We start from the raw sequence: 27,797 nt of genomic DNA, 5'->3' as shown, positions 1-27,797 counted from the left end.
TCTACTTAAAACTTATTAAAACCCAAAGCAGATGGGTAAGTGGCAATAATATAGGACTAATAATGAAGTGGTTGTACTCAGTAGCAGTACCCCATCCAAATTTAAGTTACTTACTCTATACCATTTACATTTTCAATTATGAATGTATATAATCAGATCTATAATAACATCGGAGAATTGATCATTATGATAGATTAATAGGTGTTGTACCCTTTCATTAATTATTATAGGTCCTAAGTTTTATTAGTCTTATGAATTGAACAAAATTTTAGTAAAAAAGATTTTTATTCTTTTTCTGAAAATTTTAATTATTTAAACTAAATTAGTCGAATTCTTAATAATAATATTGTAAAAAGAAAAATATTAAAAATATATACCAAAATTAGTGAGATTCATGTGATATTATAATTAAGACTCACATCAGATCTACTTAATCAAAATTCAAAGTAGATAGATAAGAGAGATCATAAAAAACATACTTCTATGATACACATTAAAATTTAGTTATTAAATTAGTTATTATATATTTAAATATAAATATATTTTATACTATAATTAATTTGGTGAGTGATTTTTGGTATTTGTATTTTCAATTATTATGCAATACATACATAATCTTATAATAATTTCACGTGTTGGTAGGTCACTATAATAGCAAGTATGCAAATAAAAGTATAATATAATAATAACACAATAAGTTGTGAATTTGTGATGCTATATATTATAAACAATAATAATGAATGAATTCATTAATTAAGGTCCCTCTCCTCTGTCCCACCATCACCACATTCCACAGAACCCTCTGCATCCTCCTCCAATTTATGACTCTCTTTCATTCTCTCTGCTCAATTCACATAAACAACATAGAATTTTGTAAACTCTGTTGTATGAAAAAGAGAGGAGTAGTTTTGCTTAACCTCCACTCTAATGGCCCTCCTAGCACTCTTGCCTGAACACTCCCTTCCCAACAACAACAATGGTAAGACTAAGATTAATAATAATAAGCAGAAGCAGAAACACAAGCAGAATCAAAAGCAGAAGCAGAAAGAAAAACAAGCTTCTTCTTCTTCTTCTTCATCTTCATGGGAGCAAATCAAGAACTTGATATCTTGCAAACAAGTTGAAGGGTCAAGAGTGCATGATCCTTCAGCGTCAAAGAGCACGATGGGTTCATCTTGCAGCTCCATATGCAGCTTCAGAGATGTTGTTCATGGAAACACTAGAGTTGTTCATAGAGCTGATAACTCTTCACCTGAGAGTAGCTCACTTGGCCAGCAAGAAACTGGTTTGTTGAGTAGAAAACCTGCCGCAAAATCATCAAGAAGGTCATCATCATCTTCATCTGGGAAATCCAATGGTGGAGCAACCTACACGCCATCATCTTCTAGAGGGATGCAGTTTAGGAAGCTGTCTGGGTGTTATGAATGTCACATGATCATTGACCCTAGCAGGTATCATATCAATCTTTTTTTTTTTTTTTTTTTTACTAAAGATAAGAGACTCGAACTCGCAACCTCTTAATTGTGTATAAGGAGACTATACCATTTGAGTTATAACTCATTCACATATCAATTTTTTCTGTTACTATACTAATGGAACATTACACCGACATCTCATCTATTATTACTATTTAAGTAAAAAATCAATTAATAATGTTTTCTTTATAAATTAAACTACATCTAAGTAATTACAGTATATATATATATATATATTAGTTAATTAATGTACATGAAAAAATTATTAGTGGCTTATTAGTTTTTTAATTACAGTAGAATTTAAGAGATTAATTAATATAGTATTAATACGATTGGAAAATTAAATACAATTCAGGCTACCAATTCCAAGGAGCAGCGTGTGTGCTTGTTCACAGTGTGGAGAGGTGTTCCCTAAGATGGAAAGCTTAGAGCTTCATCAAGCTGTTCGTCATGCTGGTACTCTTCAATTTTGTCCTTACATATCTTACTACTCTTTTTCTCTTTAATTGCTTCCCCTCTTTTCACGTTTTCTTCTTAATGACCAGAAAAGATTGATTCCTTTTTCAAGTGTATTTACTATGCGAATTGATTTCTCCCTTCAAGCACGCACCGCTACCTAGCTAGCTAAGTTGATTGACAAATTCTTAATTAATTTGCTTTCAAAGTGTGTAAAATGTAGACACATGTCTCATTCATTATTTGACCCCTTAATAATCATTTTATTAAAAATTTTTATATCACAAGTCACAACAACAACAAGGTATATTATTTGTAAGGGCAAGCAACTTTTTTAAATTTTGACCAACATGTAACCAGCAAAAAAAAGTAAGTTATTGGATAAAATCTTACACCATTAAAATCATCATTGATGACTATTTAATGACTATTTGACGACTACAAATCACAAAAATTACTGGTCTCCTCTTATTTCCATAAAGCTAAGACACACCCTTTAACTTTTCATCATGCAAATTTTCACTTTACTGAGCAAAATGAAAACTCTTATTCCAATGAACTTAACTGTAGTTGGATGATTAGATCTGGTGGCAATTGTTGAAGCACGCCAGCAAATTTTTGTATTATCTCAATAGTTTGAGTGAATAATTGCGTGTCTGTGGGGTTAATTAAAAAGTTAAAAACACAAAAGTATGCTTCGAAATTTGGAAGATGGTGCTAAATGGTTGACCATTCCATGCATGTCATCATGTTAATGAGTTGCTTTAAACAACACTTTGCCGATCATCTTGCACTCAATTTTAATTTTATATAGATTATTGCATAATGCATACTATTCATGAATCATATCTTAGAAGAAAAAAAAAAAGAAAAATAAATTATTATTATTATTATTATTGCTGTGCCTCTCACACCAATTGAGAGCATTAAAAGCGTTGAATGAGTGATTTAACGTGCACACACACACATACAGATACATACACTAATATGATACATATATCACAGCTGTCTTCTGTAACACAATTAAATGATCTGCTTCCATTCAAATGCCATATCTTCATTGCGAACCTGACAAATGTCATACATTGCTAATTCAAGTAACTATCTAGTACTACTCTGTTTATAATCATATCATTTTGTCTTCTTATCTTAACTCTATCTAACTATGTAACATTTTGAATGCAGTAAAAAATTCAAATTATTTTGGGCATGTGAATGTGATTCATAAAATTGAATTTGATTGAACAGTTTGGGAGCTGGGTCCAGAGGATTCAGGTCGGAACATAGTGGAAATAATCTTCAAATCAAGCTGGCTAAAGAAGGACAACTCGATATGCAAGATCGAACGGATACTGAAGGTTCAGAACAGTCAACGCACCATCCAACGGTTTGAGGAGTGCAGGGACAGCGTGAAGTCGCGTGCACAGAATAGTAGCAAGAAAAACCCCAGGTGCGCAGCCGATGGCAACGAACTCTTGAGGTTCCATTGCACCACATTGACCTGCCCACTTGGGGCACAGGGATCCACTGCCCTTTGCACTGCCATTCCTGGTTGTGGCGTATGCACTGTCATAAGGTATAACTCAATCTCCTTTGCTAAATAACTTTAGGCTTTATCAATCTTTGCATAGTCAAGTTTATTATAATATCATAATTAGAGAATAAAACGAGGAAAATATCAAAGAAAATTAAAAAAAAATTAATGTAATTTATTAAGATATTATTCTATAACGAGCATACTCTTAGTATATTTTTTATCTATATATTAACAAAAATTTTATAATTACAGATGAAAAATATAAATAAAAATTATACTTTTTAAAATAATTTTTATTTTTTTCTAAATGCTTTGTACTATGATAACAAATTTTACGTGAAATTAATAATTAAAAATTATTAAATAAAAATTTAATCAAATTATTTAATAATCTCTCATTTATCAATTTTATTATGAGTTTTTATTTAAATAAAAATATTAAAAAATTTTCAGTAATATCATAAATCTATAACTTTATAACTAACCAACTTTAATGATTAGGCACGGGTTTCAAGGCGGTGGAAAGGGGGTGAAGACCACGGCCAGTAGCGGTAGGGCACATGACTCGCTGGCAGGGCATTGTGGCGCCCCAAGGGCAATGTTGGTTTGCCGTGTCATTGCTGGCAGGGTCAGGCGCGTGCCAGAGGACGCGCCGCCAGAGGACGACGGAGTCTCGGCTAGTGGGGGCTATGATTCTTTTGCAGGCAGTGCCGGGATCTACTCTAACCTTGAAGAGTTGGTTGTTTTCAACCCACGCGCCATCCTACCCTGTTTTGTGGTTGTTTACAAGGTGCTTTCTTGTTGAAATTTGGAAGGAGAGAAATGCAGGATTCTCTTGCTCGTACATCACTTGATCCTGTATCTTTATTACTGTTTTAGCTTTTACATTATATTAAGATTAGATGGTGAAAAATTAACTATGTGAGAAATTTGTAGTAACAATGTGTATAAAAGAATCTTACAAGTCTTGATCAAAGTCATATTGTCTCTTATTACTATAACTATGTATGTAACATCATGTATAAACTAAAAAGTGTTTTGGCTAAGGAGATAGATAATGGTTTTTGTGAATAATGTGAATAATGGGTTTTAAAATTGGTTCAATAAAGTAAAAATATACTATATTTCTAAATTATCCACCTAAATCTTAATATTAAGATAACAATCTGCACACCTAGTGAATTGAACATCTAATATATCTATTGTTCACATTATTTAATATTTTCATTGTCTACTTATACTTTTTCTTTAACTATATATCTTTCATTGGGGTCCTAATTAGGTTATAAGTGTTATTAGATGCAAAAATATTAGTGAATCACTAATTAAATACTATGAATCTCTAGAGACAAAATCTTATACTTTAGATTTTTCTATGGTAATAGTTAATTTTTTGTGGTAATAGTTTTTCTAAAATTTTATAATTCATTATATTAAGGACTTGTTTGGGTGAGTTTTTAAAAAAGATCTTTTTTTTAGTTATCTTTTTGTAAAATATCTTACGAAGAAGTAAAAGTAATTTTATGTTTGGATATCTCATACAAAAAGATCTTTTTATCTATCAATTATGTTTGGGTATAACAATATAAAAGTACTTATTTATTTATTTATTACATGAAAAACATCTTTTTTCTAAGAAAAAAAGATCTTTTAAAAAAAGATGTAAATTACAGCTTCTCAAAAAATATGTTTTTTTTTTATTTTTCTAGTGCTTTTACTTTTACTACTAGAAATTTGCCAAACACACTAAAAAATAAAAAAAAGATCTTTTTTCATTGAAAAAATATCTTTTTTTAACAAAATAATGGCGCCCAAACAAGCACAAAAACAATAATGTTCCACATCCATATAAAATACTTATCCAAGTCATCCAAGTAGTTTTTCATTAACGCGCCTCCCCCCTCCCCCAAGTTAGGTGAAATATATGCGCGCCCCTCTCTTCCTACTATCAACGTAATAGATAAACCTCTTCTTCAACGTAAACATTCTTCTTCATCTTCTCTTCTTCAACATTAACGATTTGCATTGTAATTTTCGGATCTGCAATCCCTACTGCTCATCGTTCTTCTTTTTTCTTTTCTTCTGCTTGTTGTTTTTCTCTGCTGCTCGTTCTTCTTCTTCTTATTCTTCTTTGTTTTCCTCTTTGATTTTGTGGATTTATCTTCTTCCTTTTCAGATTTCAATATTCCATCAAAACAATGAATGATTCAACTTCAAATCAATTGAATGAGAGCGTTTTGGATTATTCTTCTGAAACGAATCAAGCGAACGAGGTTTGGATTTTTTTTTTAATCGAATTGAATGGAATGCAATTGTTAAATTGAATTGAATGTACGCATATGTTATGAATTGAATTGAATTGATAATCTCTCAATTGTAGACACATGTGTTTTGAATTTATATAATGAATAATGTTTCGTTCATTTAGTACTATACAATTGTTTCACCATAATAACGTGTTCGGTTCATTCTACAGAAAGCTGTTTGAATTTAATTTTATATAATGGATAATGTTCCGTTCATTTAGTACTATACAATTGTTTCACCATGATAACGTGTTCAGTTCATTATGCATAAAGCTGTTTGAATTTGATTTTATATAATGGATAATGTTACATTCATTTAGTACTATACATTTATTTTACCATAATGACGTGTTCAGTTTATTATGGAGAAAGCTGTTTATTGCAAATATATATCTTTTCTCCCAAGTCTCAATTCCAAGTGATCCACTAGTTTATTGCAAATAATCTCTGTTATATGCACACAAGGAGCAAGCGCGTCAAAGTAATTAGTTTCTATGAGTTGCGCTACGTTATTCTCATTGAATTTTGTTGTGTTGCTATCCTTTTCCAAGCTTCCCAATAAGTAAAGTCTTTTGTATTAGATTCATAAATTTATTTCTCTCAAATTCCATCCAAGCACTCTTTTGGATTATTTTTTGAATCGAATTGAATAGAATGCAATTGCTAAATTGAATTGAATTAAATTGAATGTACGCATGTGTTCTTAATTGAATTAAATTGATAATCTCTAAATTGTAGACGTATGTATTTTGAATTTGATTTTATATAATGGATAATGTTCTGTTCATTTAGTACTATACAGTTGATTCAACTTAATAACGTCTTCGATTCATTATGCAGAAAGCCGTTTTGAATTTGATTTTATATAATGGATAATGTTCCGTTCATTTAGTACTATACAGTTGATTCACCTTAATAACGTGTTTGGTTCATTATGCAGAAAACTGTTTTGAATTTGATTTTATATAATGTATAATGTTCCATTCATTTAGTACTATACAGTTGATTCACCTTAATAACGTGTTCGATTCATTATGCAGAAAGTTGTTTTAAAACTGAATACTGATAGAAATATTTTTTTAACAGTGATATATGCACTTTTTTTTTGTCCATCCAGTGTATTAATTTCAGTTTATTTGGATTTTTAGGGCTATTAATGTTTGATAAATACCCTAATTTCCATTCACTGTGAACCTGGAATAAAACAGCAGTCAGACAGTTCCAACAGATATATACATTAACATCTCAGACAGTTCCATCTTAAATCAGATATATACATTAACATTAGATTTTCAATAACATTTACATTAATATTCATATATATATATATTTAAAGAAGCAGTATTTATTTTTTTTAAACAAGTTAAACAAAAATAGTACTGTTAATTACAACCAGTCAAACAAAATATATTCTATTTACTATCTAAATTCCCAGGTGTGAATTTACAATAAGGGCTGGAGAGGGTAGCAAATGGATTCGGGAGTCTTATTGCTTCAAATGCCCGAATCACTTGGTCTCTCATTTTGTATATATGCTTATGTTATAGCGCGACTTCCCCTTTTTTGTCACTGTTGTCTTCTTCATTTTTGCTTAAAGGACAAAACAATTTGGTCAATAATTCACTCAATACACTGACAAGCACAAACATGCACATTTTAATCAAGTGAATTAAAATGAGCAACTCCATTGAATCGAACAACATTCATGTGCTGAATAAAATGTGATAAACATTCATTCATCAAGAAAAATGTTTCTGCAAGCACAAGAACTCAACTGAACACACTAACAATCAAGTGAATCAAAATGAGCAACTCCATTGAATCGAACAACATTCGTGTGCTGAATAAAACGTGACAAACATTCAATCATCAAGAAAAATATTTCTGCATGCACAAAAACTCAACTGAACACACTAACAATCAAGTGAATCAAAATGAGCAACTCTACTAAACCGAACAATATTCATGTGCTGAATAAAACGTGATAAACATTTAATCATCAAGAAAAATATTTCTGCATGCACAAAGACTCAACTGAACACACTAACAATCAAGTGAATCAAAATGACCAAGATCAATGAACCGATCAATATATCACAGGAAGAAAATAACAACACATTTTCTATTCGTATGCCCTAGTTACGCAATAAAAATAGATTTAGAATAAGCCGGTCTACTAAACGAAGCAACTCAATCCACTAAACCTTAAATCGAAATAGGAGAAACGCGAGTTTTGAGAGAAATTAAATGAACATAATAACGACATTTTTTCTCATACCTTGCGGAGTCTCTGTTCTTATTTTTGTTTGTTTTTTCTTCTTCCTTTCGAAAGCTTGATGCGATTCTGGAGTAGGAGCAATTTCCGCAGAGAACATAATGGAGGTTTGAGAGATTTTGAGAGAGGTTTGAACTTCTCCAGTGGCGGTTTTGAGGTTGAAAAAGAAACGTTGTTTCATAATAAAGGCGCAAATGAATGTTAAATGTTTTGGGGTTTGGGCGCGTGAATACACACTCATATAATGGAATTGAGTTTTTTTTTGTGTTGGATCAGCTTGGATAAATTTGGATGGAAAATTACACGGATGTGTAGTATGACCGATATTAAAATGTACAATAAATAAGATAATAATAAATACATTTTGATGTTTTAAGTTAATATGTTATTAATTGCTATGTTGTAGTCGATTATAAAAACTAATTAATTAGACAATAATATTAAGAAGATAAAAAATTAATAGAATTTATTTTATTTAATATTTATTAATAATGATAAAATAAATTCTATTAATTTTTTATTAATTTTTTTATTACTAAATATTTTGGTTAACTAGAGATGCATTTTGGTTGTTGCTCGGCCATGCAAAATAAATTATTTAAAAGATGTAAAAGATTAACTACTAAATTACAAAGTAAATTATTCGAGTTTGAAGGAGTTGACTATTCATGTGACGTAGACAATATCCATAAATTAAAAAAGTAGGTGTACATGCACCTAACATTGACCCTCATCCTTCCATCACACTATGACGCAACCATGCCCGGGAATTTTTTTCCATAATTTCTATAAACAATGTAAGGGGTAATTTTTTTGCAAGACATGAGAACATTATTAGTAGCATTGTGCATATATAATAGCTTAATTAACCCAATTAATAACAGTCATAGCATAAAATAAATAAGGTAAATAAATATATTAGTAGTAGAAATAGATAATAGATAAAATATGAAATGCAAAGTTATATTATATCAGCATAAAATTTTAAGGACACATTTAATTTGAACACATATATATATCATCTAATCAACTATTTATAATGCGTTTAACAATTTCCCTCAGACACATAAAAAACCTTCAAGTTTTAAGAAAAAATATATTCTAATAATTAACATAATTTATCTTAAAAGGTATTTTTAAAGAAGACCACTTCGATAAAGACACAAAAAATATCTTTTTTTTAAAGGTTTACGTATGTTATGATATTATTGGACATTTTTATTAAATCGGTTAATAATTTTATTTTTTAATAAACCAGAATAAAATTTATTTATTATAGCAACAATAATAAACCTAATTATTCGCATTATAATTATTAGACCCGATTTGATTAGATCGATTTACACAATTTAAACTGAATCATGTTTAAATTTTTTATAAAAAGACAAATATATCTCTGATTTTTATTTAAAAAAAAACAAAAAAAAATCTATGATCCAATAGGTTATGTAAATTAGTCGGTTCGACCAAATCTGATAACAATTGAGTTTATTGTTATTAAAAATCGGTTTTATTCTAATTTGTTAAGAAATTCAAAAATAATCGGTTCATTATACATCTAATAATAATGCGACACATTACAAAAAGACCTTTTACGCGTCTTATTGGGAGTATCTCAATTTTTAAAACATCGTATTAGCAAAACTCTTCTCTTTATTTGTTTCATCTATAACATTTCTACCCGATAAATAAACTTAGTTAGATTCGTTCTCATTATTGTTCAAATCAAATTCTTCCTCTTCTTCTGTTTGTTCTACATATACTATGTTAATTTAGTTTATAGCTAGGTAAACATGTTTTAGAGAGTTAGAGACATAATCATATATGGTGGTCAAAGTAAGGAGAATTTTCTGCAATAATTGGAAGGGGGGAAAAAACACGTTAGGCTGTAGGATAGCCTGATAGAGTGATAGGTATTTTGTTTGGATTGTCATTGACCAAACAACGAACACTTTTCGAAGAAAGGGGACACGATGAAGAAGCTTAGCATTGCATTATTATTATTATTATTGGAGAACACATGTATATATGAATATGATGATGATTATGTGCGTTAGCACTTAGCACATACATGGTCATATTCATTGCTTTTCTTACTGTCCCTTTGCCTTTGGAATTTAGGAAATTCCAACTTGCCACCGAATCTAACATCGCACTATGCCACTATGTTATGTAATTAGCTTAGATGCTTATATATAAGTAATTGCTAATTTAGGTTAGTTGGGCTGCTAGTTCTTCTGTTAACGTTGTATGAACAATTTGGTCTCATAATTTTGTAGTAGTCTGGTCAAATAATGCTTTGAAAAGGCTACATTTATACCTAAGAATTTAAAGATAATCACCCCTATATATATATATATATTATATGCTTATAAAATGTGCCTTGTTTTTATGCATGTTATTTGTATATTTCAATTTAATATCTATTTGAAACACTAATTTAAATCTAATAGATGGGAAATATTGAAATAAAAATGGAAGGTTTTTTTTTTTTTTTTTACCAAAGATAAGAGACTCGAACCCGCAATCTTTTAATTGAGTATGAAGAGACTATGCCATTTGAACTATAACTCATTGGCAATAAAAATGAAAGGTTGGAATATTGGAATGAAATAAATTTCATGGATCAAAGAAAATGGAATATTGGAATGGCGGAAGAAGTGGGTCTATATATTCCATATATGGCCCAATACTAATACGAATATTGAAAAAAGAGAACTGAATGTATGAAGAGACGGCCCAGAATATACATCCCAAAATTCAAGCCCAATTACCATTTTATGACCCTCCCAAAAAATACAGATAACAATTAGAAAATGGCAACCAAGCTAGGTGGATTAAGTAGTTTGTTTATTAACAAAGTTGGTGGTTGTTCAGATCCGCGATGGATTAGTCTTTAACCTGTCGGGTTAAGGGATATCGTTTAGGTAAACAAAAAAAAAAATTAACAAAGTTGGTGGTTGAAAATCCGCCTTGTGCAATTTTAGTATATACAATAATTTATTAGTCAAAAGCAAATTCTTTTAAATAAAGAAGTCCTCATCATTGATTTATTCAATAAATATATGATATTACTGATGAGTAGAATATTTAAAATTTAGAATCACATTAAAAATTATATTCTTAAAAGATATAATAAAATTTGTAATACTTCTCTTTCGTAATTAAAAATGTTCATTTATGAGGTGATCAACTAAAATCTTATATCCAATTATATTATTAGAAAATTAAAAATGTTATTTATATACTAAAATTAACTATCAATATATTTATATATAAATTTATGTGTAATTTAATTTATTTTTAATGTATATTTATATTCTAATATATATATTTTATATTGGTAGCTAATTTTAATGTACACATAGCATAATCGATAAAAAATTTATCAATTCAATTTAGTTCGGCCGAAATGAGAGCCTATATAAAGAGAATGGTCTTCCAACAAAATTCTTTTCTAGTTTGAGAGATCAAACTAATAAGATCACAAATTAAAAAACTGCGAGTAATAAGAAAAGAAAAATTATAATAATTTATAATCATCAACTTTGGTTTATGAATCATTATATACGCAGTTAATTTTGTAGTTTACTTTGTTTATGAAAAAGGACAAATGCATGTAAAATTGAAGGGATTCATCAGCAGGGTGTTCTCTTTAATCATTGAGAAACTCAGTTTATTTAAATTACATGTGTTTTCAGCTCAAGAAATGACTTCATATAAATATCTTAAAGTTGTTTAGTTTAAAGGAAACAAGCATAAGACACTATCATCATGCTTTTGGAATCAATAATGATTATCCCAAAGCTTCCTTCACTAATGATAATAAAATTCTCTAGGAATTGAAGACCGCTGATATATTATTCAAATATCTAATATATATTCTCATGAATATTACTAATTGCAACCCCCTACAATTTACCGATGCAATCACAAGTATCTTTAATAGGAGGTTTTTGGTGGCCAATATTATATAATGATTAAGAGTGGTTAAATTTTGACTGACCAATAAACACATAATATGTAGAGAGTTAGATAAAAGTTGTTAATTAAAGTGATAGGCCTTATTGTTAATGAGTAACAGAACAAAAAAAATAAATAAATTGACCAAAATGATGTGTATATTATATGGACCTTTGTTTTGAAGAAAAAAAATCTGTTAGTATTTTTTAAGTAGATAATTCTAAAATTTTAATGGTTGGGCTTTAGTGTGAAAATCTGTTATAATGCTAGATCAATAAGGCTGCGTTTGTTTACAGAGATAGGGATACTAAGTCACAAAATTATGTTTGGCAGGGGAGACATGAACAGAGATAATGTGTCCAGAGACACTGAATTAGTGTATTCTGTGTCTATCCTGACAGAAATGACATGGAGACACTAACAATGGACACAACTTATTTTTTATTTATTTTTTTATTATTCTTGTTAATTTTTTATAATTATATTTTTTATTGTTATATTTTTCATCTCAAATTTTTTGAATGAAAAAAATGAGAATAAATTGAATTTTCATAATTTGTTCTAGTTTATCACCAAACAGAATACAAGAACGCAAAATTTTGTGTCTTTGTCCATCAATGTCTTGTCCTGTTCTATTTTTAGTGGCTTGTCCTGTCCTATTCTTAGAAACAAACGCAGCCTAAAAGGTCATGAATTATTAATAATGAGAGAAATCTAAAAAAAACAAGAACTAAATCATGTAATATTTATGTGAGTTCTTACTATTAATGTATTTGTGACATGGATTATATGAGAGTATAAATTTATAAAGTGTTAAAATTTTGTAAGAAAATATTTTTATTTTGAATAAAAATAACTATTAATAATTATTTTTTGATATTATCATAGTTATTATTATTTTTGTTCTTGTTATTATTGATATTATTATTATTATTAAAAGAGAAATTTTGAAAATTAGTAATTTTTAGCAGTTTTGTTTATTTTTTGTAAATATAAATACTAAATTATTTTTAACAGATAAATTTTATTAATTTATGTATTCAAACTTTGAAAATTTTGAGTGTAAATGGTAATGATTCATGCATGTGCAAAACTTTAATAAACATAAGTGTAAACTGTATGTTTATTGTGTACAAAATTTCTATAAATATGGATACAAATTAGTACCGACTAAGTGCGGAAAAAAAAATGATAATACTTGTTAGTCATATAGCATTCTTCTTATTAAAAATCTTTATAATAGATTTATTAATAAGATTTACTTTTTTACTTTGTGAATCCACTAAAACTGGGCATCCGTAAATCTTAAATTCATAATGTCATACCTTCTATAATTTACTTAAATAAACTAATTGAAAATTAATCATAGTAGATTGTTTTTCCTCTCAATATTTATATACAACGTGGTCCTTGTATAAAATTATAAAGAAACAAATATAAAATTTGCAAAACCACCACGATTTGTAAAGTAAATTTATTAATTTTTATCAACGTTTATGCTTTCTTAAGATATTAATTTGTTAATTTTTATTTAACTAAAAATTCTTTGTTTTTTAATTTGATTATACATATTATTTGTTAATTCCATGATATAAGTTTTAAAACTAAAGAAGAAATGGATATTGACAAGTACGAAACGTAAAACTATAAAACAAAAAGAGTCACTCGTATTTTTTTAGGATATTTATATAAAATTACAGTAAAAGATATTTTAATCATAATAGAGTATAAAATATTTTTGTATTTAGATTATCAGGGACGGATCTAAAATTTTTAATATGAAGGGCTCGAATTATAGACAAATTTTTTAACTTTTTTTTTAGATTTTTTCATTATATAAAAGCACTTTAGGAATAATATATAGTTATTGAATTGGTTTTATTCAAATATAAAGAAAAAATCTTATAAATTATTTTTTGTAATATCATTTTTGATATGACAATTACATAAAAGAGACAACAATATCAATAATATATTATAAAATTATAATGGATCAAAAATTTATAGTGTATTTAGTTACAAAAATTATTAATTAAAATTACTTGAAAAAAATCATAAATTATTAATTACTTGAAAGTTATAATACGTGTTATCAAATATAAGATACAAATATCAAAATAAAATGATAGTTGGAATTAAATAAGTTAAGATAAAAAAAAGTTAGGTAAATTTTTTTTTTAAGAATGTAAAATTAAACGAAAAACTGAGTATTTTTTTACAAGAAAATAATATTTAAAATACACAATATAATCACTCGAACATAATTATGTAAGTCATTACTAATATTTTATATCATAATATTATAAAGGGCAATCTACCTAATTAAATAAATTCGGTGAATTGTTTACCTGAATACACAAAAGAGAAACCTCTTACGTACATGTGCAATTTCAATTTTATGTAAACTGTGGGAGCTAACCACGGTTTCTAATTTGTATGTAAACCGTTGGAGGCTACAAGGTTTTATGGTTGGAAAAGGTTGGACATAATCGGTAGCTACCTACCAAGGATTATGAAGGAAAAAGCTAAGGCATAAACCGTGGTTGCTTCCTACGGTTTATGAAGAGGAGGACTTGAACGAAAACTCCCATAGGATCCCACGGTTTACATGCAAAGTAAAAATTATATGATCAAATTTTTTAAAAACCAAAATTTTTTATTTTTTATTCTTAAATTATATGATCAAATTTTTTTTATTTAAATTAAAAAAATAAAATAATTAAAGTCCAGCTATATCTAGTAGAGAATAGATCTGTAAATTTATTATTTTTTTACTTTTTAAACTAAAAAAATATTTTTTTTTCTAATATTAAAAAAATAAAAAATTCTAACAATATACAAAAAATAAAAAAATTGAAAAATTTAAAATTTTTAAATTAATTTATTCTTAATTTGTGAACAAGTGCAGCTAAAAAAATCAATTGTCGGCGTGTAGATCTATTATTTACTAGATATTGATGGACTAGATTTTATATTTTTAATTTAAATAAAAAATTTAAACATATAATTAAAAATTTAAAAATAAAAAATTTAGTTTTTTAACATTTTTAATTTTTTTAATAATATTTTTTTATTTTATTATTCACCGGATAATGTTACACCCAAACAGTTGACTTTTTTTAGCTGCACCTGGTTAAAATTAAGAATAAATTGATTTAAAAAATTTAAAAATTTAAAATTTTTCAATTTTTTTATTTTTTGGATATTGTTAGAATTTTTTATTTTTTTAATATTAGAAAAAAATTTATTTTTTTAGTTTAAAAATAAAAAAAAAAAATAAATTTATAGATATGTTGTTTACTAGATATTGGTGGACTTTATTTTATTTTTTTAATTTAAATAAAAAAATTTAATCATATAATTTAAAAATTCAAAAATAAGAAATTTAGTTTTTTAAAATTTTTAATTTTTTAATAATATATTTTTTAATTTTTTTATTCACCGGATAATGCTACACCCGGACAATTGATTTTTTTAGCTGCACTTGTTCATAAATTAAGAATAAATTAATTTAAAATTTTTAAATTTTTAAATTTTTTTATTTTTTGTATATTGTTAGAATTTTTTATTTTTTTAATATTAGAAAAAAAATTACTTTTTTAGTTTAAAAATTAAAAAAATAATAAATTTACAGATCCGTTGTTTACTAGATATTGGTGGACTTTATTTTATTTTTTTAATTTAAATAAAAAAATTTATCATATAATTTAAGAATAAAAAATAAAAAATTTTGATTTTAAAAAATTTTGATCATATAATTTATATTTTGCATGTAAACCATGGGAACCTACGTGGGTTTTCGTTCAAGTCCTCCTCTTTATAAACCGTGGGAAGCAACCACGGTTTATGTCTTAACTTTTTCCTTCATAATCTGAGGTAGCCACGGATTATGTCCAACCTTTTCCAACCATAAAACATTGTAGCCTCCAACGATTTACATACAAACTAGAAACCGTGGTTAGCTTACACGGTTTACATAAAATTGAAATTGCACATGTACATAAGAGATTTTTTTTTTTGTGTATTCAGGTAAACAATTCACAAAATTTATTTAATTAGGTAGATTGCCCTAATATAAATGTTAAATATATTATTATTAAAAGAATAAACAATTTTTTTAAAAAATAGATATAGAGATAAATATATAAAAACTAATTTGATAAGTACAAAAATTTGAGTTATAATAATAAATTGGTTAAGTAAAAATATTAGAGAGCTAAATAATTAAGATATAAATCTATTACATAATAAAAAAATTAATACATATAACGCTACTAAATTACATAATATTTTTTATTTCCTTAGACATATATCCCATATGTAGATATAGTTCTTTAAAATTTTTGAATGGCCGAGGTCACTACTGTCTCTTACATATTACAATAAAAGATAAAAATAGAATAAAAATTAATAAAAACTAAAATTCACATTTTGTATTTAATTGGAACTTAAATAAAATTGCATATCTACAAACATATAAATTTAAACTATAAATTTTGTTTTTGAAAAAAGTAACCTCTATATAACCTTTTAATATGGCATTTTAGTATAAATTTTTTACATTTTAAATTTTAAAATAACAAATAATTATAATAAAAAATGTATAAAAGTCATACAGTGTGATTCTAAAAATATTAGGACATAGCATTAGTAAAATTATTATTTCTTTTTTAATAATAATAATAATAATATAAATAATAACAAGAACAAAAATAATAATAACTATGATAATATCAACAATACTGTTTAATAGTTATTTTTATTTAAAATAAAAATATTTTTTATAAAATTTTAACACTTTATAAATTTATACTCTTATATAATTCATATCACAAATACATTAATAGTAAGAACTCACATAAATATTACATAATTTAGTTTTTGTTTTTTTTTTTAATTTCTCTCATTATTAATAATTCATGACCTTTTATTGTTCTAGCATTATAATAGGTTTTCACACTAAAGCTCAATCATTAAACCTTTGGAATTATCCACTTAAAAAATACTAACATATTTTTTTCTTTAAAAAAAAAAAGCCCACATGATATACACATAATTTTAGTCAGTTTATTTACTGTTTTGTCCTACAGTAATCACTAACAATAAGAGCCTATTACTCTAATTAATAACTTTCACCCAACTCTTCACATGTTATGTGTTTATTGGTCAGTCAAAACCTAATCATTCTTAACTACTATAATCTTGACCGCCACAAAGATCTACCCATCTTTAATTTCTAGTAGTGAAGATTATATTTTAGGCACACTTCAACCAACTCAAAACCATTTGATTTTGGAGAAGATACACTGAGTTTTAAAATGCTGCTATCTATTAATGTTCGTTGATGAATTTCATTCTTAACGCTAAAACTTGTCCGTCTCACAAAAAAATTAAACTACAAATTGGCAATAATCATTGTAGCTTGGCTTTTGATCTCCAACTATAAATCATATTACTTTAACAAAAAAAAAAAAGGACAAAAAATCCCTTAAGGATAAGGGAATTGCATATAAAATGAAAACCTAGAGAAAAAGACTTGCAACAAAATCATTCGCTCTAATGTTAGGCATGTTAAAGATGGGTTCCACATAGCTCGCAAATGATTATTGTTGGAGATTCGTCAAGGTTTTATATATATATGTACAATGTAGATTCATCATCATTTTACACACTCTTATACTAATAAACTCGAAATGATTACCAATTTTTATTTTCCGTAATAAGCTCTAGTTATGTTATGTCATATGGATTTAATTAATCATATTAATAATGATACTAATTAATTATTGTACATAAGTGAGATTAATTGAATGTAATGAACAAACCATAAAAAAAAATATTTTGAGGAGGACAAGAGAAAGCCATGCCAATGATTTGGCCACATGGGACTTCCTTGGCTAACATCTCATTTGGCCTTCCAATAAGGAATATAATCCTTAAATTTGATACATTATACCTTTTTCATACAAAGAAATCTTACTTTTTACGTCACATATCATTTTTGACACATGGAGAATAATAGATTTATTATTAAATATTTCAAACCTTAAAATGTTGGTTGGTTAGAGTTCAAGTGGAGCGTAACGTCAAACCAATTTTATCGATCTATGTAATAATATAAAAAACTTTAATCCTTATATATTGCCTAATTATCTAATATTTCAACATCATTATATGGGCGATTCTTAAAAATACAAATTAGCTAGCCACGTCTTGTATTATTATCACTTTAAATGAAAATTATTTATTTATTTTTATCTACGATTCTCGTAAATCATTAAATTTATTAATAGAATGTTAAATTTATTCTATTAGAGTTAGATATAACTATTTATGTGTTTTTTCTATAAATCTAAATTAAAAAAAAAGAAGTAATTTTATGACATAATATCATAATTCTTTTTATAATTTAAAAATTTAGAATTCAACATTTATTTACTATATATATAAAAAAGAATTTAAGCATAAGAAAAAAAACTATACAAATTCATACAAATTTAAAAAAAAATTCTTACTTAAAATAATGTATTAAAATGAGATATAATTATTTATGTGACTCTTTATTTCTATTAACTTAAGTTATTTAAAAAAATAGTTTTATGATATATATAATGATAAAATTTAGAGGCCAATAATTTTGATGTTTTGTGGCTAGCACTTAACCATCAAAAGAAAAGTAAGTGATCTCTCACTATTAGATGTAATCTCACACCATTAAAAATACTATTAATGATCAATTGATGATTACAAAACACAAAAGTTACTGTCCCTAACACTTCTCATATATAGTTTCACCTAGTTAGTTACTTGTAAATAAGGGTAAAATGATGAATGCATAATATATAGTATACCCTAAAGTAGTTAAGAGAAGGCTAGCTATTTCAAATATTTTATAGTAAATTAGTAATATATTAGATATAGATATTATTATTAATTAGCTTATACAACCGTATTGCATAAAAAATAGTGTCCCTAAATCTTACACGTAGACAAGAAATTAAGAAAGAAGTATTGATTTTATATATACCTTGAAGAACCAAACGACATCCATCATAGCATTACACTTCCCGGTGGCTTCAAAGGAAGAGAAAAGCAAAAAAATGCACAACCAACAACAAAGAGGAAGACTAGGTCTACCTTCTTCAAATCAAAGCTTTGTTATACAAATATGTGGCAACACTAATACTAATTGTGTTGTTAATAACAATAATCAACGTTCCCTTATTCATCTACTTCCTCAACAAAACACAAACAATAGTAATATCTCTTCTTCTTCTTCTTCTCCTTCTATCAAGTTCAACTTCTCAGCCATGAAGCTCTTCCATCGATTCCGCAAGATTCTAATGCGGTTCGTGTTCTCCTCGGTGCCTTCTGGTCGCGGTCGAGGCGAGTCGACCGCGGAAACAAGGCACCATAGGAGCTCGGAGCGGTTCGAGCCGCCGAAGACATCATGCAGCTCATATTACTCTTCTTATTCTCATTACAATGAGGCCATTGCCGATTGCATCGAGTTCTTCAACAAGTCAGCTCAAGATGGCAACATGGATGGTCGAAAATCAGATGTTACTAATGTTGTCTAAAGTCTAAACATATACGTATACCCTTTTATGTCCTTTAATATAAGGTTGCCATATATATATATACCTATATGTTTGATTATTATTATGTCTATATTTTAATTTTTTCTTTTCCCTTCCGGCACATGATATGTTAAGTAAATAGGTATAAAGTTAAAATGAGTTTGAGTTTGAGTCTTCTTGCCCAATGCAATAATGCAAATGTGGTATATACACTAAAATTTTTTCATTTAACCCTTCATGCTCCATAAAGCCAGCGCATATGCAGATTTAATTACCAATTTAATATATAATAAGTACAAGCTAAGCTTGATTATATATGATTTGAAGTGGCATGAAAGTCACTCAAAGTAATGATATTCTGAAAGGGTGCAGTTGTATAAACAAGACCAAGTTGAAAAAGTATAGAAAAGTTATTAGGTATACCGGAAATACCGGTGTTCCAGTTGTTTTAACCGTTGATTTTAATTAATATATATTATATATATTTTTTATAATTCAGATCAACGATTAAAATAACTGAAATACCAGTATTCCTGCTATACCTGAAACTCTTCCAAAAGTATATTCATATCATATGCCATATATATTCAATTTCACTCTCACTCAATATTATTAGTTTAATTTTGCTTCTACTATATAAAATACAATACAAAGCACATGAGAGAATGAAAAAAAAAAAACTACTTAATGTAGACCGTCAATTTTTTTTTTTTTTTTACTTTTTTCCTATAATTTTGACATGAGTGATATTACATTATTATTATCTGAATTTTAATTGGCAGGTGACACAATTTGCAATACACAAATGAAAGCTATAAAATTCAAGGTGTCTATGAAAAGCATTATTTTTCTCTTAATAATTGTTTCTCTTTTTCTTTGAAAAGACACCTCCAAAACCAATGAGTGGAATAAGTGACTTGATCTTATTCTTCTTCTTCTCACTCCCAAATGAATGGTGCCTCTTCAATTTTTCAACTTCAAGTGTAAGCGGTTGTGGTGACGGTGAAATAATATGAGTTAATGAGGGTGTATTTGCAAAAGTCACATACCTTTTCTTTTGCAATTCATCATCATCAAACTTTGTTACATTATTTTTATTTTTATTATTCTCCATGTCCTTCACATCTTCAATAATAACCGCTTCTTCTTCTTCTTCTTGCATTATGGGATGATGCTTCTTATTATTGCCCATGGATTCTTGCTTCAATTGTTGAAGCTCTTGCCTTGTGAGTTCAAGCTCTTCTTGCAATGAAGAAAGACAATGCGCCATTGACATGGTTTCTTCTTTAGCTTTTTGAAGGTTTTGCTTTGTCTCTTCAAGCTCAGCTTCAATGGCTTCATGTCTCAGGCTCAAAGGCTCATCAATAATAACCCTATTTTCCATTATTGCTTCACTCTGCATCAATACGTTTTGCATACACAAAATCACAATATTTAGTGGGTAATGTTAGGTAAACAAAAAAAACAGCCATAACTTACCTTATTTAGCATTAATTAACGAAAATATTTGGTAACCAAAGAAAATCAGCCAAAAACAGTCATAACTTACCTTATTTAGCATTCATTAATTGTTACGACAATTAATAAATACTAAATAAGGCAAGTTTTGGCTGTTTTTTTTTTGTCTCCCTAGCATTATCCTTAATTAATTGTAGCAACAATTAATGAATGCTAAATAAAACAAATTATGATTGTTTTTGGCTGATTTTTTTTTTGTTACCAAACATTTCCGTTAGTGTTTTGGGAAAAAAATGATAGATATACATACCAACCAAAATTTATATAATCCATGATGAGAATCTATTTTTAGAAAATTAAGATATATTTACTAATTCTTTGCTTACACCACCATAGTGAGTCATTGGCTTTAGGCTTGTATTTGGTTATTTAATTAATGACATTCGGTGGTAACTAACTAGTTGTTTGGAGGCTAAATTCGGCTATAGTAGTTAGATTTAGTCTCAAAAATTCTTATAAATCACTAGATTGATAAATGGTTAGACTTATTATTTTTTTTAGTGTTTTTAGTATGATAGATTAAGAATTAATTTAGCATAAATTTAAATTTTATTTAAAGATTTGTCGTTGTCTAAAATTATTATATATATATAAAATGAGATTCAAATTTTAGATATTTATTTAATTACAGATGAATAAATTAATTATTAGATTATCCTAAATTAGTTAACATAATAATGATCCGAAATTTTTAGACTTACTAATTAATACTACAAGATTTCTAGCTAATTATTAATATCCAAAAATAAATTATCTTAAAACTAAATCTGATATAAATTAAGTCTCACGTAATCAAGTGTTTATATACAAAATATAATTATATAAAGAAATAGCGATAATATAATTATATAAATTAACCTGCATCTTGTTTGTTAAAATAAATATATGCGTTATTACTGTCTAATGATATATTTAAATATACATGATACATTATAAAAGTAGTAAATTAAAAGGTAAGAGAGACCTCCTATACAATTATTATTATGAGCGAGTCTGAATCATCGAAAATGCATGTGAGGCTATAACAAGAATAAAGTTAAAGTTGGAGGTGTAATTTATAAGCATGAGCATAAGAAGTTTTGTTCCCAAAAATGTTACAAAGTGAAGCCAAATTAAAGAGCGAGGTTTCATAATTTCTGCACATTATATTATTTATTAGCACACATACAAATTTTAATTATTACAAAGTGTAGTGGTTATTGTTTGTTAGTTACTTGTTGTTTACAAAGGTATAGCTGCATACGGAAATATTTGGTAACAAAAAAAAATCAGCCAAAAACAACCATAACTTGTCTTATTTAACATTCATTAATTGTTGCGACAATTAATTAATGCTAAATAAGGCAAGTTCTAGCTGTTTTTTTTGCCTACCTATCATTACCCGCTGTATATAACAAATTCTTAACTAGTGTGTAGTTCTTAATTATTAGTAGAAAATTAAGAAAGCAAATAGATGATGGTGGAATGACCTGTTTGAATTGAGATGCATAGAGAAGTTTGTCAGCGAATAAAGAGACAGCTTCTTTGACAGAGCGAAAGGGAGGCTTTGTATCTATCTCTCCCTTTCTTGTAGCCACCATCATCACACCACCATTTTCCATGCTCATTGCTGCGATGCGAAAGAAAGGGATGGCAATCAAAATATATAATGCGGTTGGTTTGTTAGTTACAAATTGGGAGAGAGAGAGGTGGGAAAATAGTGACATTATTATTTACTTAAATTCTAGAGAAATATACTTAGAGGAATTATGTTAATTTGTACTATTTTTTAGCGCATGATTAAGTATAAATGTATATGATTTGTTAAGTATTACTTTTAATATTAAAAATAAAAAATAGTCCTGCAAGATTAGGAAAAAGAAAAGAAGAGAGAAAGAATGGTTGGTTAATTACTTGACGTGAACTTGAATAGAATTCTGTTATTGTTCGAGAGTGAGGGCGGTGGGTGGATTTGTGGGCCAATATATGAATGAAGAGGACTGTTGAGCAATATAGGAATTCTTCTTGATGACTAGGCCTTCTCTATTAAGAAGCTTTCGTAAGCACAGGCCCATGTGGCCCAAAATGGACTCAAGTGTCACTCACTCATACCAAACACTTTAAACTCTCGTTGCTCCTTGCTTACTTCTCTAATTCTCTTCTTCTTTCGGAACTCTCGTTACATTAACTACCTAACATTTATTATTTATTATTTATTATTTATTATTTACTAATAATATATTATAATTTCAAAAACAGACAACATAGTCATCGTCGCCGGGAAACATGTCAGTTATTGCCGTTGGATCATTCCTCCCGCCACCGCCGCCGTACCGGAGGATCAAGCCTCGCTTCACGACCATGGTGTCTCTCCGATCCGACGCTGTATCGGTTGCAGAAACAAGCAGCATATTGAGGAAGCTGAAGGAAGAGTGCGCCACGCCTCTTCCTGTACTTCGTCAAGTGGCGGATGCCATGTCAGCTGACATGAGAGCTGGCCTCGCCGCCGCACACGGCCTTCCCATGATACCCTCCTTCGTTGAGGATCTTCCCACTGGGTAACTAATAACTATTTTCTAAGTTACCATACTTAGCTTTGCATTGGTGCATTCTATTGTAATTTTTTTAATTGAACCATAATTACTTAATTTAACAATGCACTAGTTGAGGTTATTAACTTATTTTTACTGTTTTCTTATGGTTACTTGTTTTAATTTGAGAGAATGAAAGGAATGAGAAGGGATTGTTCTATGCTTTGGACCTTGGTGGAACCAACTTCCGTGTGCTGAGGGTGCAGTTGGGCGGAAAGGATGAGCGTGTCGTCGCCACCGACTTCGACCAAGTGTCCATACCTCCTCAGCTTATGTCTGCTACATGTGAGGTATCTTTCTTTTGCTTGTTGCATAAAATCCTTCATCAAGGTTTCTAACTGCAATGCCGTCAACAAGGAAATATTGATGGTAGATCAATTAGATTAGATCAAGTGTTATTTTGATAAGTTTCTCATCATGATTATCAAGTTAGCTTTGTTCTTTTATTTTTTTTAATTCAGAGACATGTTATTTAATTTTAACATGCATTATGGTAATTGACATCTTTGGCCAACTTACATTCTCTGCAGGAGCTTTTTGATTTCATTGCTTTAGGACTAGCAAAACTCGCGGCAAAAGATGATGATAGATTGAATTTGTCGCCTGGAAAGAAGGGAGAAATCGGGTTCACTTTTTCATTTCCAGTGAGGCAGACATCTATTGACTCCGGCATACTAGTCAAGTGGACCAAAGGTTTTGCAGTCAGTGGAGCAGTATGTATTTCTCTAGCTTCTGTGTATCATAATATTGGTAATGACCATTTGAAATTTAGTGGTGCTTTGTTTACCCGATCAATTTAATGTTATCATGAAATTATACTAGTGTGGCTTAATTAAACAGTGTTAAAATGTAGGATATGTTAATTGTTCTACGTGACCTAACATAACACAGCTCCATTTAACATCCAGTAACTGATGGATTATCTCACCTGCTGCTGTGATGCTATAACTTGATCAATGCATGCTGTTTTTAATTTTTGAGTCTGAGGTTTTATCAATGCATTTAGCGTATTTGCCTTGGTATAATTAATCATTATGTTAATGTTTTACTCATGATGAGGAAAATCAAATTCTTTATGCAGGCAGGAAGAGATGTGGTTGCTTGTTTGAATGAGGCTATGGAGAGGCAAGGACTAGATATGCGAGTCTCTGCGCTGGTATGTTACTTTAATAATTCTGGTAAAACTGGTAAAGTTTGAATCAATGCAATGGTAGTATGGTTGAAGTAAATGCCTATTTCCTAATATATAGGTGAATGATGCTGTGGCAACATTAGCTGGAGCAGAATATTGGGACAATGATGTTGCGGTTGCTATCATTTTAGGTACCGGAACCAATGCCTGCTATGTTGAGCAAATTGATGCCATTCCTAAGTTACAAGGTCATGTCTCCTCTTCTGGGAAAATGGTTAGTAAGGGTACCATTCTTTCTTCATTACTTTTAAGAGAAATGATTTATCTTCTTAATAGATCCTCCTAATTACTACACATGGCAAGAATGTGTTGTCTTTTAAGATTTCGATTAGTATTTATAAGTTTGGGAAGAATGTTGAGATGCTGTATTACTACTCTATTTTATTTTCATGTCTTGCCGAAATGCTGGGAATAAATTTGCTTGTCTTAATCTGAGGAAAAACACTCTTTCATTCAGATTATTAGTACTGAGTGGGGAGCATTCTCAAAACGTCTCCCTTTAACTGAGTTTGATAGAGCGATGGATGCTGCTAGTATCAACCCTGGTGAGCAGGTATGCCTTTTTTGTACCGTTTCCATTGTAAAGTTCTTTTCCTAACAAATAAAATTAGCAATCAAAACAAAAAGGTAAATCCCTTTATATTACTCTGCAGATCTTTGAAAAGACAATCTCAGGAATGTATCTAGGGGAAATTGTGAGACTAGTGCTTTTGGAAATGGCTGCAACTGGTGAATTGTTTGGGAAATCAATCCCAGAAAATCTATATACGCCTTTCATACTTGGGTACCCTATTAACTCATTTAATATTTATAAGCTCTAATCATATTTTCCCTCCATTCTCTGTCATCATTCACTATCACTTTTCGATACATTTTTGGATCAATATATCAGATACATTGATGGAAAAAAAAATGTTTCAAAATGTGATAGTGACAGACAAAAGGGAAGAGAAGGAGTATATCAGATGGAGTGTTAAGAATTCCAAATACTACATGGGAACTGGTATATAACAAGTATTCTATACATGCAATTCTTCAACTTTAAGCATATTTCATCTTATCATTTTATCTCGAATTGAAATCTTTTGAGATTTACTCAGAATAAACTGCCTCTTCATAAATTTTTTATAGGACCCCAGATCTATGTGCCATGCAGCAGGACAATTCAGGTGATTTACAAGGCGTTGGGTCCCTCCTCTATGATAAAGCAAGGGTATGATTCTTCTCCCAAATAGTATAAACATAGATTGGAGAAAACAATTCTTCCAAATATGTTTTATTCAGAATCTTGATAAAATAATACAATGCTGTAATAGTAGCAGGAAGAATTGTAGATTGTGATTTTGAAAATGATAATGTATTATGTAATTATTGTAAATGCATATGCTACATGATTATGATACTATATAAATATTTTTTACGTTTCTTCAGGTTGAGTCCACTTTTAGTGCAAGGAAAACCGTTTTAGAGGTTTGTGACACAATTGTGAAGCGGGGTGGAAGCTTAGCAGGTGCAGGAATTGTGGGGATTCTGCAAAAAATGGAGGAGGATTCAAAAGGAGTGATCTTTGGGAAGAGAACAGTTGTGGCCATTGATGGAGGCTTATATGAAAATTACCCTCAATACAGGACATATATGCAAGATTCGGTCAAAGAGCTCATAGGATCAGAGAAGTCAAACAATTTGGTAATTGAACATTCAAAAGATGGATCTGGCATAGGTGCTGCTCTTTTGGCAGCTTCAAACTCCATGTACAAGCATGACTTCTAGAACCATTTGTCTTTTACAACAATAATCAAACCTTGTTTCACTTGATAAGTTCGACTACGTAGATTAAACGAATCCAAAATATTCTCACAAATCATATTTGTTGAATGTACACCTCAACAAATTTTATGGTAGGAGCATGTATCAGAAAAATAAAAATATGTGTAGTTCAAGTAAAATATTATTTGTTTAACTGTTGGAACTGTTTGAATAAGCATTGAGCTAAGAGTGAGAAATTGAAAAAAGAGTGCAATCAATATACAACACTTACCCATCTTTTTGGCGAGGATAAAGAGCCTAGAGTGACTGAACGAAAAAGGATGAAAGTTGAAACTAAAATTTTTTGGAGGATGCTCCCATAAAGACACCCAAAACGTCTTTTTGTAAAGATATTTAGTCGCATTATTATTAGACGTATTAATGAATTAGTTATTTTTTAATTTCTTAACAAACTAGAATAAAACCAATTTTTTTATAACAATAACAATAAATTCAATTGTTATCAGATTCGGTCGAACCGACTAATTTACATAACCTACTGGATCATGGTTTTTTTTTTTTTATTTTTTTTAAAACAAAAATCAGGGATATATTTATCTTTTTATAAAAAAATTTAAACATGATTCGGTTTAAATTGTGTAAATCGGTCGGATCAAATCGGGTCTAATAATTATAGTGCGGACAATTAGGTTTATTATTTTTGCTATAATAAACCGATTTTGTTTTGGTTTATTAAAAAATAAATTATAACCGGTTTAATAAAAATGTCCAATAATATCATGACACATGTAAAAAGGCAGTTGAATTGAAAGTGTTCATCACCTGTTGGTTGCTTGTGAGTTCTCTTGACAGGTGTGGTGTGTATGGATCACGGAATTTGGTCTCGTGTGGACAGCCCCTGACACCTTGAAAGATCACTTTCAGAGTTGGAGATCCACGCCTATGAGAAAAGAGGTACGCAAGTACTAGTTAGTTGGGTTCTTTTCAATTATATAGAATATTTGGCTACAAAGAAACGGTATAATCTTCCAGAACAAAACAGCAGGAGTTGTGGAGTGTGCGATACAATCGATGCTTTGTGCTACTGAATGGTGTAAAACTAGCTCATGTTGTTGATGGCTATGTCGGATATGACATAAAAGTGGGTAGTTGTTCATT

The 27,797-nt window shown here is 28.7% G+C and overlaps 4 protein-coding genes across 5 annotated transcripts; 3 read left to right on the top strand and 1 right to left on the bottom strand.

Moving 5' to 3' along the window:
- Window positions 1-751: 751 nt before the first annotated feature.
- On the top strand, window positions 752-4,542 carry LOC107645310 (C2H2-like zinc finger protein). The gene is made up of 4 exons (XM_088489252.1): window positions 752-1,451; window positions 1,831-1,931; window positions 3,180-3,507; window positions 3,970-4,542. The coding sequence occupies exons 1-4, from the start codon at window positions 928-930 to the stop codon at window positions 4,271-4,273; spliced, it is 1,257 nt and encodes a 418-aa protein (XP_088345378.1). The 5' UTR covers window positions 752-927; the 3' UTR covers window positions 4,274-4,542.
- Window positions 4,543-19,082: 14,540 nt separating this feature from the next.
- Window positions 19,083-19,705, top strand: LOC107648133 (uncharacterized). The gene has a single exon (XM_016352124.3). It carries the CDS (start codon window positions 19,113-19,115, stop codon window positions 19,590-19,592), a length of 480 nt encoding a protein of 159 aa, XP_016207610.1. The 5' UTR covers window positions 19,083-19,112; the 3' UTR covers window positions 19,593-19,705.
- A 631-nt stretch (window positions 19,706-20,336) lies between these two features.
- Window positions 20,337-22,816, bottom strand: LOC107647886 (WEB family protein (DUF827)). The gene is made up of 2 exons (XM_016351934.3): window positions 22,580-22,816; window positions 20,337-20,988 (listed from the first exon to the last, which is right to left on the bottom strand). The coding sequence occupies exons 1-2, from the start codon at window positions 22,814-22,816 to the stop codon at window positions 20,446-20,448; spliced, it is 780 nt and encodes a 259-aa protein (XP_016207420.2). The 3' UTR covers window positions 20,337-20,445.
- Window positions 22,817-23,148: 332 nt separating this feature from the next.
- On the top strand, window positions 23,149-26,687 carry HXK3 (hexokinase 3). 2 transcript variants are annotated; one of them, XM_088491615.1, is made up of 10 exons: window positions 23,149-23,186; window positions 23,349-23,647; window positions 23,820-23,970; window positions 24,211-24,393; window positions 24,762-24,836; window positions 24,931-25,086; window positions 25,330-25,425; window positions 25,526-25,656; window positions 26,004-26,085; window positions 26,304-26,687. In XM_088491615.1, the coding sequence occupies exons 2-10, from the start codon at window positions 23,376-23,378 to the stop codon at window positions 26,640-26,642; spliced, it is 1,485 nt and encodes a 494-aa protein (XP_088347741.1). In that variant the 5' UTR covers window positions 23,149-23,186; window positions 23,349-23,375; the 3' UTR covers window positions 26,643-26,687. The 2 variants fall into 2 exon arrangements, with proteins under 2 accessions (XP_088347741.1, XP_088347740.1); XM_088491614.1 differs by lacking the exon at window positions 23,149-23,186 and having other exon boundaries at window positions 23,240-23,647.
- Window positions 26,688-27,797: the final 1,110 nt, after the last annotated feature.

The sequence above is a fragment of the Arachis ipaensis genome, chromosome B6, assembly GCF_059453495.1.
Source record: "Arachis ipaensis isolate K30076 ecotype BB chromosome B6, ASM5945349v1, whole genome shotgun sequence".
NCBI classification, from domain to species: domain Eukaryota; kingdom Viridiplantae; phylum Streptophyta; class Magnoliopsida; order Fabales; family Fabaceae; genus Arachis; species Arachis ipaensis.
Note: the sequence above shows the minus strand (reverse complement) of the source record. Positions and strands in the feature narration are given on the sequence as shown.